The 12,065-nt window shown below is 49.0% G+C and overlaps 1 protein-coding gene across 20 annotated transcripts in view; it reads right to left on the bottom strand.

Moving 5' to 3' along the window:
• The window catches only part of DYSF (dysferlin), a 204,696-nt gene that overhangs the window by 131,815 nt on the left and 60,816 nt on the right, over positions 1–12,065 (bottom strand). For all 20 annotated transcript variants that reach the window (XM_044261346.1, XM_044261353.1, XM_044261350.1 and 17 more), the window contains 4 exons: positions 10,134–10,260; positions 8,535–8,638; positions 2,022–2,090; positions 1,848–1,891 (listed from right to left, as the gene is read on the bottom strand). In XM_044261346.1, the coding sequence (XP_044117281.1) occupies positions 1,848–1,891; positions 2,022–2,090; positions 8,535–8,638; positions 10,134–10,260 (344 nt within the window). The remainder of the gene's footprint in view (positions 1–1,847; positions 1,892–2,021; positions 2,091–8,534; positions 8,639–10,133; positions 10,261–12,065) is intronic.

Raw genomic sequence — 12,065 nt, 5'->3', positions numbered from 1 at the left:
AACCATTTTCCCGATGAATGATGTTAATAAGCTCTGAAAAGTAAAAATTTCCTTAAACACTCACAGTGAGCTCATCAACACCCGCTAAGTGGCAGCTGATGGCATCGGGAAACTGCCTTCACAACCCACCCCTGGGAAAGAGCGGCAGGAAGAGGAATCTCACCTCTCCTCTTACCTGAACCTGGTGAGAAAGGCAAGAAAATGGGAGGAGAGAGATTCTGTTTTCATGGGGGGTGGGAGTAGCTTTTTGAGTTTCTGTTCTTTAACCAAAAAAGCAAATATTAAAGAACTGAAGGGAAGATTAAGTTACAGGGGGGAAAAGGCCATGTGGACCACATCGTTATTTCCAGGATTCAGGTAATAACAAAAGTTTATCTGCGTTTTCTGGGGGCGGGGGGAGAGAGGAGCACTTTTCTGGGAAGGAACTTGCAGCAGCAGAACACTTTTTTGGCCAAGAGTTGGGCTTTGGGGTTTGGGGGTTGCTTTTGGAAAATACAGCAAGTCTGAAAATAGACTCACAATAAAAATGCCACTTCAACCCAAACCAGAGATGCAACCACCAGATTCCGTCATGTGTTTGGATCGTACAGTGCGCGGATGCCTCTGACACAGCTCACACGGTCCCCGGGCAAGGCCCGGCCGCCGCACACACGATACCGCACCCACATGCACGAGCGCATGCGCACCCAGGAGTCCACGCGCGCAGACCCACAGACACGCCGACAGCCAATCAGCCCCCATCACGCGGCGCACTCAGGGGCGCGCATGCGCCGTGAGCAGAGAGGCCGAGGTGGGTCCGGGGATGGCGAGCTCAGCTCTCCGCCCAACCTCCACCCCCGACCGCTGGCCGGTGGAACATACCTGCGGTCAGGGCCCTAGAGGCCTCTCTCCCTCCCGGCCCTCCTGGCTGCTGCTTTCCTCTCTAATTCCCACAAGCTGTTTTCTCTCGGCCTGGGGAACTGGCGCACACTTTAATGGCTCTGTGGCCTGGGGGTTTTCCCTGGTCTCTCATTACCCTCCTGGCTGGGGGTGCTATGGCCGGAGACCAAAGGAGAACACGCTGGGAACCGCACGGCTAAGACTTTTTGGGGGCAGAGAAAGGACAACTCTCTTTTTGGAAAGCCTGATGTATGGAAAGCCCTAGAGCTCATGCGTGGGAGCCCTAACAGCCCTCCAGGTGTGAGAGAGATCACACACCTTAACGCAGCACGGGCTTCGGGAGCAGAAGGCTTGGGTTCGATCCGGCCTCAGCTGCTTCCCAGTTGTCCCCTCACATAGATCACTCACTTATATATAAAGTAGCCAGGAGTCAAGCTGTCATGCATGTGAAACACTTGCGGGGCTCGGGGCCTGGCACACAGTAGTTGCTCAGCAAGTGTTACAGCACTTTTCTAAGATGTCCATGTGGCTGTTGTCCTCACCTGTCCAGAGGCCCCAAACCATTTCATGCTAGCAACCCATGCGAGGTGGGGTGGGGGTCACAGCCCATCCTCCCCAAAGCTCTGTTCTTTCCAGCTTCCTTGCCTTTGCTTATGATCCTCTCCTCACTGGAGTGCCCTCACCCTGGACTTATCAAAACCCCACCTTCTCCAGGAAGCCTTCCTGGCACCCCCTGCCCTAAGGTATCTCAGGTACTAGCTGGCTGCCCTGCTGTGCCTTGGAGCCTAGCTGTTGAGTAAGCTTCCCAAGAACAGCCTACACTGTCTCCTTCTCTGGCCTCCCAGAAGAGGAAACTCCCTCACCTGAAACAGATTCTCCCACTACATGCTCTGAACTGAGGGGGAACTGATGGACCCAGTGACCCCTGAAGATAACCGACTCCAAAGACTCCAAGACTCAGCACTCACCAGTCCATGACGCGAATCCTCATTTTTTCACACATGGAGGGAAACTGAAGAGAGAAGAGAGAGGTTTTGGGGTGGAGTCCTTTAAAAGGAGGGGAAGTCCAGGATAAGGGCAGGATACTGGGGAGGCCAGGAGCCCAGGGGATCCCAGAATGGCCCCGAGGGGGCAAGGCTCACCATGGCAGGCAGCGTGATGCTCTGGTTCCACTGAGGGTTAGCTGTCTTCTCCAGGATCTTGCTGCACAGCTGGAAGACACAGAGGACAGGTGGATGAAGCTCTGCGGGGCCTATGGACTCCCTCGGGGACCACCTCATCAGCCAGGGGCTGTTCTCTGCCATGTTGACCACCCTCCAAGCTGGGCAGAAGAGCCTGGGGGCCTTGAAGGCTCAGACACAGGGGATTGCAGAGAAAAAGTTCAATGGTAAATCAGATCCAGAGCTAGAGGGCATGGGATGTGGTAGCAAGGGAGTGTGGGGGGCATGGAGAGGGATTGCCTGAATTCCACAGCACTTCTACCCTTAACTCCTACCTCTGGCTGGAGGTACCAGCCAGAGGTAGGAGGTGGAGGTACCTCCACTCCCCCACCTTCCATAAGGCCATGACACTATTGTGTGGGCCCTGAATCCAGACTGGCTTTCCCAGGGGTCCTACAGCCTGAGGCACTAACCTCTACCAGTCAGCTCAGACCATCTTTGGAAGAATGTGAGCCCTAGAAGATTAAAGATGGGGAGGAGAAGGGGAGAGAGTAGCCGGAGGGCCAAGGTTTGGGGGCCAGCCACCAGCATCTGAGAATAAGAGAATTCAGCAAACATACAAATCCCATCAGCCACAGTCTGCCTTAGATTAGCCCTGCTCTTAAGACTGGACTTTCCACAATCAAGAAACCCAGCAGAGGTGGAAACTAGATCCAAACCAGTGGCTTCTGTCCTCACCTGTGCTTGGAATCCCCGGGGGGCGGGGGGGGGGAGTGCAGCAGGGAGGGGCATACCCCTTAGCCAGCTCCAGGGCATCCCGCACCCCCCACAGGGACAGCAGGTAAAGACTCTATTTCAGATACATAGATGATGGGTTCGCTGTCCTACAGCCTTTTTCAGAGCATTTACTGTGGGCCCTGCACTGTGCTCAGCGGTTCTGTGCATTATCTCATTTAATGAGCATCGGATCAGGGGCTCCAGTTCCTCCATGAAAGGAGGGTACAGCCTCCATGGGAGGCCAGGACTTTGTCTCCATTCAGTCCACCCAATGCCAGCCCCTGTCCCCATCCTCCCCACCTCCCTGCGAAAAGAGCCCAGGCAAAGCCTGGGAGCAAGGGTGCATGCCAAAATTTGCTCCTCATGCCAGCAAAGAAAGGAGTAAGGACAGAAGAGAGGGACAATGGGAAGAAAGTGAATGAAAATTCAAAGGCTTGAAGGCACATAAAAAGACGCTCAACCTCCCTCATAAGAAAAGAAACACAAATAAAACCAAAAAAACATTTCTCACCCATCACATTTATAAAATTCTCTAAAATCTGACAGCCCTCTACTGGTAAGGCTAGGGGGAAAGTGCACACTCATATTTTGCTGGTGGGAGAAAAAAAAAGCTCGACGCTCCAGACAGCAACTGACCACTATCTCTCCAAACTGCAAAGGCAAAAACCCATTGACTTACCAGGTCCACCTCTAGAAATTTATCCTGCAGTACCACTTGCCTCTGTGCAGAATGACCTGTGACGAGGCTATTCACAGCCGTGTGGCTTGAACTATCAACTTGAAACGAATGGTGGTCCCTCCCCACAACGCAGATCTAATCATCACAAGGGAAAACACATTTTTTTTCTTCCCTTTTTTTGTATCTACAGGAGATGATGAATGTTAACTAAACTTAAAATCACTTTTCAATCTGTAAGTCAAGTCATCATACTGTATTTTGAAATTTATTTCAAAGGCTGTTCAATAACCTGAGAAAATACGGGCTTCTAAAACCGGTTTACCAAACTGAGGAGTTAATTCCTGTTACTGACTGTAGTTACACATTCTATAAATCACCAAAAACACTGAATTCGTGAATATTTAACCATTGCTCCGGGGGAATTTCAGGGTTAGGTTCCTACCAACTTCTGTCACATTTTTGTTAACTAATCAATATGTAACCTTGTGTCACGTGCGTTACCATTCAAAGATACCTTATTTAATATATACTGTGATTTGTTAACACTAAACACACGGTCAGCCTGTAATTCATGCTTGAAGGAAGCTTATCTAACGTATTTTCTTCTGAGGCACGTCCCAGCCTTTTTGCCCATGAGAACCCCAGACAGCCCTTTGGCACACACAAGGGAGCACATTTTAAGCAGCAAAATCACCTAAAAAGCACCAGCATGTGAACAACATGATGCCAGGGAGACCAAGAAAAGGGCACTTCTTTACAGGATGACAACTGAAACGAAAAGGCAGACTCACGTTGTTCGTGAGTCTCGGTGACAACACACATCAGCCATTCCACACCAGGCGCAAATGATCACAAAGCACCAGCATCTGATGCTTGATTAATTCATGTTAATTTCAGGATTACAAATAAATTTTAGTGAGTAGGTAAATTTGCAAATATGGAATCCACACATAATGACAACCAATTTATTCTGAATCTAACTTTTTTTCCACCAGGGGAGAGGAGAGGGCTGGGAGTGAAAGCAGTAGAGAGAAAAACATACTAAAAGAAATACACACAAATGTTAACAGTGGTTATCTCCACAGTAATGTGGGGTACAGAAATGTGGTTAGTTTTTTTTTTTCTCACCCATCACATTTTCCTTTATTTTCTATAATTATTTACAATTTTTTTTAATAATCGATTGGTTTTCTTCTTGCATTCAGAAAAAAAGTTGTTTCAAAGTCTCCCATCCTATCCCCAAGTACCTCTCCTTTCCTTCTCACCAAGAAGTGTGTGTGTGTGTGTGTGTGTGTGTGTGTAAAATCTGGTATGGTTCACATCTTGGATAATAGTGCCACCAAGTGTCCATGGGAGTAAGTGCAATGAGGGTCACGCTGGGGTGGGTAGGCACACAGAAGACAAAACCCCAGGACAACAGATTAGGTTGTAATGAGAAAAAGTGACACAAGGGCTGGCTGAGGGAGAGGGACACGCAGAAGGAGACACGCTGGAGGAGACAGAGGCTGACACAAATATCTGGGGACCACCAGGGAAGTCCAACAGGCTAAAGCTTTCAGAAGGGAGGGGCTCAGCTTCCTCTGTCACAATAAACCCCTTCCTTCCTTCTATGGGCAAAATAAGGGTGGGTAGCTTCTTGCAGAAGCCCAGTCACCAGCTTTTTATAGTCCCTTGCCTTGCTCAGGTTCTCCTAGCTCATCACCTCCCACAGACATTTGCATCTACCTAGAGAAGCCCCCAGGGCCAGCCAAGGACATCTCAGAACAAAGAGACCTTGAGAGATCAAGGTGCCTTCGAAGACCCAGGAGCAGCCAGGTGCCCTGGAGCTCTGAGACTTGGCCCCCAGAAAGCCATTAAATTTGAAGGCAGGTCCGGTTTGGTTCTCCCCACCATCAAAGCACCCTACCATTTTGGGGAATATGAAATAAAAAATAAAAACAATCTTGAGACATGACTTTTCCTACCTGTCAAATTGGGAAATTAATCCCAGTCTTTAGAGGAAGTGTCCCACAAGCCTGTCCAGCCACATCTTCTCACTTCCTTCTCGCCTTCCTTCCTTGTGTTGCAATCCCTCCTGAGGCTTGATACAGGGCATCAGACCCTGATCCCAGGTCCAAACTAACACTGCACTTAGGTGAAGACCTGCGCTTGGGCGAGGACCCACAGTGAGCATTTACACCTCAGTGTGAGAGAGTTTAAGATCTGAGTTACCTCTCCCACATACATTTTCACTGAGACCCTGAGTTAGGCTCAGGAGAGGGGAACCAGCTCAGAGGGACCCCCAATGGCCAATCCAACACAGGAATGATTGATTTTAACCCACTGAATTAATAAAAAGTATTGAGTTCCATAATAATACTCAAAGACACTAAGGGGGAGGAAAGCTCTTATTTCCAGAAAAACACCAACTTATAAAGAGGAATGATAATGAGAAAATCACCACTTTGCAGCCCCAAGTAAATGACTTATTCGGGCAAGGAGGTCAATGGCTGCATAGACCATTAGGTAAGACCTTGCTGAGAAAAGGATATAAACCCGGTGCCAAGACATCGCCCACAGATGACTTGCAAAGTACAAAAGGGAGCGTGTATTTTGACAAGAGAGAGATCCGGAATCACCGTCTTAAGCAAATGATCAGATAGTCATCACCAGTGATGGGACAACCTCATACTGCTTCTTGTCATGATGCAACACGGTGCACCCAACGTCGTTACGACACATTCTTGCTGAAATACTGAATCTGAAACAAATCTAGTCCTGAGAACTGATTTCCAGTTTATAGGAAATGCAGGGGCCAGAGAAAGCACCGGAAACAACACCGGAGGGAAACAATCTGACAAATCCAGAACATGGACAAGTGGCCTGGGCTCTTCAAAAAGTCAAGGGGTGAGAACAATGGTTGGGGTAGGTGGGGAAGGTCAGGAGGGGTAGTTACAGAAGAGACTGTAGAGGCCTAAGGACCAAATGCAGAGCATGAATTCTAGCTGGGTCTTAGATCAGCACAAAATGAAGCCAGCTCCAAAGGACATTTTTGGGTTAATCAAAGAAAATTTATATGAGCCAGAATCTGCTAATATTAGGGAATGACTGTTCCATCTCGTAGGTGTGATCATGTTACTGTAGTTACAAAGAATTTTCTTCTTCTCAGGATCCCTGCTGAAGCCTTTAGGAATAAAGTCTGCAACTAGGTTTCAAATGATTCAGCCAGGAAAAAAAAAAAAGTATCTATATATAGAAAGCAAATGCAACAAAATGTTAGCAGTTGCTTCATCTAAGTGTAGGTCATACAGAGCACAGGGTGTTCATCCAAAAACTCTTCTAACTTTTCTTGATGTTTTAAAATATTCAAAATGAAGATTCAGGAGCAAAATGCCTATCACCTATATACAGGAGAAAAACTGGAAAGACAGGAACCAAAAATGAACATTATATGGTGAATTATGGGTCATTTTATTTACTTTTTTCTGTAATTTTCAAAGTGGCTTAGTAAATAGGTACGTCAGTAATAAAAGAAGAAAAGAAACAACAGGTGGGGAGTGAGTCTGGGCATCAGAGAGGACACCCCCCCTCCCCCCCCCATCTCAGGGGCCCGCCTTTGTTGGTGGGATGGGCTGGCAGATGCCCGCTCCTTTTCAAAATGAATCTAAGAAAAAGATTAAGTGAAAGGAAAATTGCAAAGTGCTCTACGAATAGGGACCCACACCGCCTCCATCACTACATCACTACATCACTCCATCACTACCGTCAGCTTTTAGAGTTTAACGCAAATTTTAAAACTTCTCTCCAGTTGTCCTATAACACCTGCGGGCTGTCTTCCCCCGCCCCACTTCTGCCTGGGGAGCAAAGGGGGAACCGGCCTGGGACGCCCATCCTCGGCCACCCAGCTCAGATTCTCAGCCCACCCAGCTCTCCAAGCCCAGGCTGCAGAGCTGCGCGTTCCCGGCAGGGGGCGCCATTTTCTCACTCGCACAAACACAGTTAAGAACGGACTTAGGCCAGGGAGATGTGGTCAGAAAGTTCAGCTGGGCAGGACCTGATCAGCCGGATTATACGGCTTGAACGTCATTGTACAGAGTCGTTTTAAGATAACTATTCTGGAGCCTTTTATGGGGAGAACTCAGAGAAGAGAATGAACCCAAGGCTGCTGTATGGTCTTGGGAACAGAGGACAGTGGACAGAGGGGAGGGAACAGCCTTGGACATGTTTGAAATCCAAAAGGGTGGGGGAGGGGGATGTTTGTTGGAAGGATGTCAAAAAAGAGAGAAGAATCAAGGCAGGCCCACGTTCTCTGCCTTTGGTACCTGGGTAGGATGGAGGCTCCTGGGAGTGGGGCAGGTGGGGCAGATGAGTCTTCCACAGGGCCTAAGGGGCACCAGGGATGCACAAAGACCTGGGGAAGTCTGGGGCTAAAGAGGGTGTCAGAGTGAAACAGAGCTGTGGGAGTCCTCCGCAGAGGGGCAAGGCTGAAGCCTGAAGCCTGGGAATGCCTGTGGGACAGGCAGGGGAGGCTGGGGAGGGCCTGCCTGCCTGGGGTAGGCTGGGAGGGGGCCCACAGGAGCCAGCAGCAGCCCTGCCTCTGGGCACAAAGGCCAGCTGCAAGGAAGAGAGGTGTGAGTCATCCCCAGGTCCCCCACGGAGTGGACTTTCTCTGCTCAACTCCTGCCACAGCTTTTTAAAAATAATCATTATGTTTCTACCACTTTTTTTAAGCTCCCCCATCTTTACACCTTCTCTGGTTTCCATGCCAGTGCTTAATTTTCCCCCAAACACTCTTCTATCTATCCGCTGCATATCTGTCCTCCCCCTGTCCCTCACCCATGTGTCCATCCCAGATACTGAAGCAGACCAGAGAGCCAGGCCTGGATGAGTGTCTCCCCGTGTGCCCCCCAGTGAGCCCCCTGCCCAGGTGCACCTTCTGATAGGGCCACACCAAGGGCTGCCTGTGTGCACCTCATGTCCTTTACTCTGCTCAGCACCATCCAGGGGGGACCCCCAGCGGTCCCCTCCAGAGAGAATCCTCCTGCTTCCTCACTCCTTACCATTTTCCCCGCAAAGCTGACTTCCATGAAGGGATCCACCAAGTTCTTCTTGTTACTGTCAAAGCCGAAGATCTGCTTCACGTTGTCCATCACGGCGTCATCCACTGGGGAGAACACGCTGGTCAATGCCTGCCGGCTATCCAACCTCCAAAACCTCACTTTCCAGCTACCTGTCTCCCAACAGTCTTGGGACTCTGAGAGAGAGACGCTGTGGCATCTGTGACAGCCTGGGGACTCCCAGAACAGCAGCCTCTGACCCTGCCCAAACAGCTTTGTTCACCAGCCCCTGCTCTCAAGGACTTTCTGAACAGATCCACCAGATGAAGGATCTGCCTTCACCTCTGGTCATGATCCTGGGGTCCTGGAATCAAGCCCCGAATTGGGCTCCCTGTTCAGCAGGGAGCCTGCTTCCAGCCTCTCACTCTTCCTGCTTGTGCTCCCTCCTTCTCTCTCTGTCAAATGAATAAATGCAATCATTTTTCAAAGAATTTTAATCTATGGTGCTCCAAACCAATATTTTACTGAATTAGTCATATTATGTATAAATGTATATACAGACAGACGGATAAGTGCCTATGTGTATTAATGGTTGGTATAGATATCTACGTGCAGATGAAAGAGAGGAGGGACAGTTAGAGATTATACACCAGCTGCTGTCTACATGAATACAAAAGATAACAACAATTAGCAAATATTTATGTCTTATTTACCCACCTAGTTCATATTATTTATATTTAAACAAGCTTGCAGAGAATTAAATATAAAGCACATTTACCTTGAAAAAAAGCAAACATTTCTATTTCCCCAGTCCCCCGTGGGAGCTCACCAGTCTCCCTTCTGCATAGTTTCAACCAACAAATGAAGAAGGTTATTAAGCATGTATCTTAATGCCCATTTACTTTCTTAAGGGTTTTCCCCATGATCTGGGTATCATTAAGCTTGTACAGAAGGAATGCATTTCTTTTATTGAGTCATTATTCAAAGGATTGAGCAAACCCTCAAATAATTAGCTTTATGCAAGATTTATAAACAAGGACCTAAGTTGCAAACACTCTCACTGACTCTGCTATGGACAGAAACATTTGATTAGGCTAATAGATGCCTCAAAACAGGGGCTCACCCTTTAAAAATGACCCGTGTGTGAGCCTGACTCCAAACCCAGTCAGTGTGGAACACCGGAGGAGAGGTCCCGGCATCTTTAAAGGCCCCTTTAAAGGTCCCCTGGCAGTTCTAGCATGCAGTCTCCATCAACACCCAAGACTAAGAATATTCAGCGTGATTCCCCCAGAATTTACTGGGCCCACAGGATGGGGCCAGTGCAGGGCTAGTCACTGGGAGAAACCAGGCATGGGCCACCCTGTCTCTCTTGGGAATGTGGCCACAGGGAGTGTGACCCACTGTCCCAGGATGGAGGGCCTGCAGTGCTGAAACTGGGACCATCCCAGGCAAACTGGAGTGATGGCTCACCAAGAGGACAGATGTTTTTCATTTGTGGAGACACAGAGGACTTCTACGATCTAGTGACTTTTTCCCCAGCCCAGGGGCTCTGCTCTCAATCTCAGTCTTGGGCCTCCAACCCAGGGAAGACGTCAGACTCACTCTGCGGTAAGTCCTCAGCTCTGAAGACCTTCAGGCAGAAGTGGGCTCCTCGAAGGGCCACGCCAGTTGGCCTGAGCAGATTGTTTTCGATGTCCTCCTTGTCTTCAGAGGGGTCCTTTCTCTCCAGCTACAATGCAACCAAATGTGATGCCTTAAAGAGTTTGTGAGCACAATATCTCCCCTTCTTCACCCAACACCCCCTAAATGGTGCATCCTGAAGAAAGGTAGCTTTTGCCCTGCTATTAACGTGTGATCTCAGGCAGGATCCTTCCCCCTGAGACTCAACTCCCTGACCTGGACAGTGGACAGAGTAATACTGACCTTGCAGACTGCTGGACAGATCAACTTCAATAATGTTGTAAACACACATGACGGGCATTCAAGAATCTTGGTTTCCTGCCTGCTCCACCCATTCATAAGAGTGCAGAAGTGATGGGTCTAAGCTGGCCTGTCTGTCTTCAGTAACATGTGTTCATTCACTCAACAAGTGTTAGTGTCAGTGAGTGATGACTGGGTTGTGCTGAAGGGGGAGGGATGCAGCAGTGAACAAGGTAGACAGAGGTCCTGTCCCCACAGAGCTCACCATCTCACAGTGAAAGCCCACCTTTAAGCAAGCTCCTGTCCTGCATTCCACTGGATGGAATACAGACCCGATGGTGGGAACTGCAGCAACCATATTGGACCATGAGATGGAAGCTGCATGATGAAGACAGCAGGGAGAAGACCAGGAGCCTGCATCTCTGGTCATTGCGGGAGCACCGTGCCAGCTCTAGACTGCCTCCCCAGGCACTTATGAAGGACAGAAACACACTTCAATCTTCCTTAATGCCTATTATTTAGGGTATCTTTGTTACAGCAGCTGAACCTGTATCCTAATTCATGCAAGGGCCCAGGGGAGATGTGAGGGGACCATGACCTCAGACTCTGGTCTTGGAATGGGAGAGAGAAGTATGCTCGGAGGTGATCCTGCCAACAAGACTGACCAACCACGTGCATGTGGACTGACAGATGTGGGACTGAGGGTTGAGGAATGAAAAGCCTCTAACTTGGGAGACTGAGTGGATGATGGTGCCATTTCCTAAGATATCACCTAACACAAGATGGGAGTGGTCGTGGGAAGTGAGCAGCAGATGAACATGAGTTTTCCTATGTTAAGTTAGAGGGGCCTAAGGGACATGTTTCTGTGGCTTTATTACTCGGCAACTGAAACTGAGTGTCTAGAGCTCCAAAGATCCAAGCTGGGTCAATATAGGAGCCTCATGTGGACAGAGATGGGCTCCATGAAAGTGAGGGTCAAGGACACAGCAAAGTGGCAAGCAAGGGAACTTTAATGAGCCACTGAATTTGAAGGATCCATTAAAAAAAAAAAAAAAAACAGCAAGAATCAGGAAAAATCACCCATGCTAAGGGAGAAAAGAATTTGAATTAAGTCACGGGCTCTAGAATCAAAGGCTGTGGAGGAACAGAGAGGATTAATAGCAGAGAAGAGCCCCTGGAGGTTGGCAATGGGGACCTTCCAGGCTTCAGGGAAGGAAGACAGCAGGAATCCTCATGAAGAGGAGGAGGAATGAGCAGCTCGGAGAGGAGGAGAGAAGAGGTACCCCGCGTGCCCCCTGATGAAGTTGGTCATGCCTGGAAGCAAACTGCAAGCAACCTGGAGAAGAGCGGTAGGGAGAAATGAGAGAAGTGGGCGAGGGTGTTTGAAGGTAGGGAAATCCTGAGCCCGGCACAAGTCTAATAGCAGAAGAGAAGACACCAGGAAGAGCAGGGAGAACAAGATGGCGGAGGACTGGAGCACAGGGCAAAGGAGGCAGGAAGCTGGGGAAGTAAGAAAAGACAAATGAAGTCAGGAATGAGGACAGAAGGAGCTGCAGGCATTTCTATTGTTCACCACTGTGCAGCTCTGCCTCTCTCCGGAGGCTTAGGAAAGAG

The sequence above is a fragment of the Neovison vison genome, chromosome 8 (genome assembly GCF_020171115.1).
Source record: "Neovison vison isolate M4711 chromosome 8, ASM_NN_V1, whole genome shotgun sequence".
NCBI classification, from domain to species: Eukaryota; Metazoa; Chordata; class Mammalia; order Carnivora; family Mustelidae; genus Neogale; species Neogale vison.
This window is presented reverse-complemented; position numbering and strand designations above follow the sequence as displayed.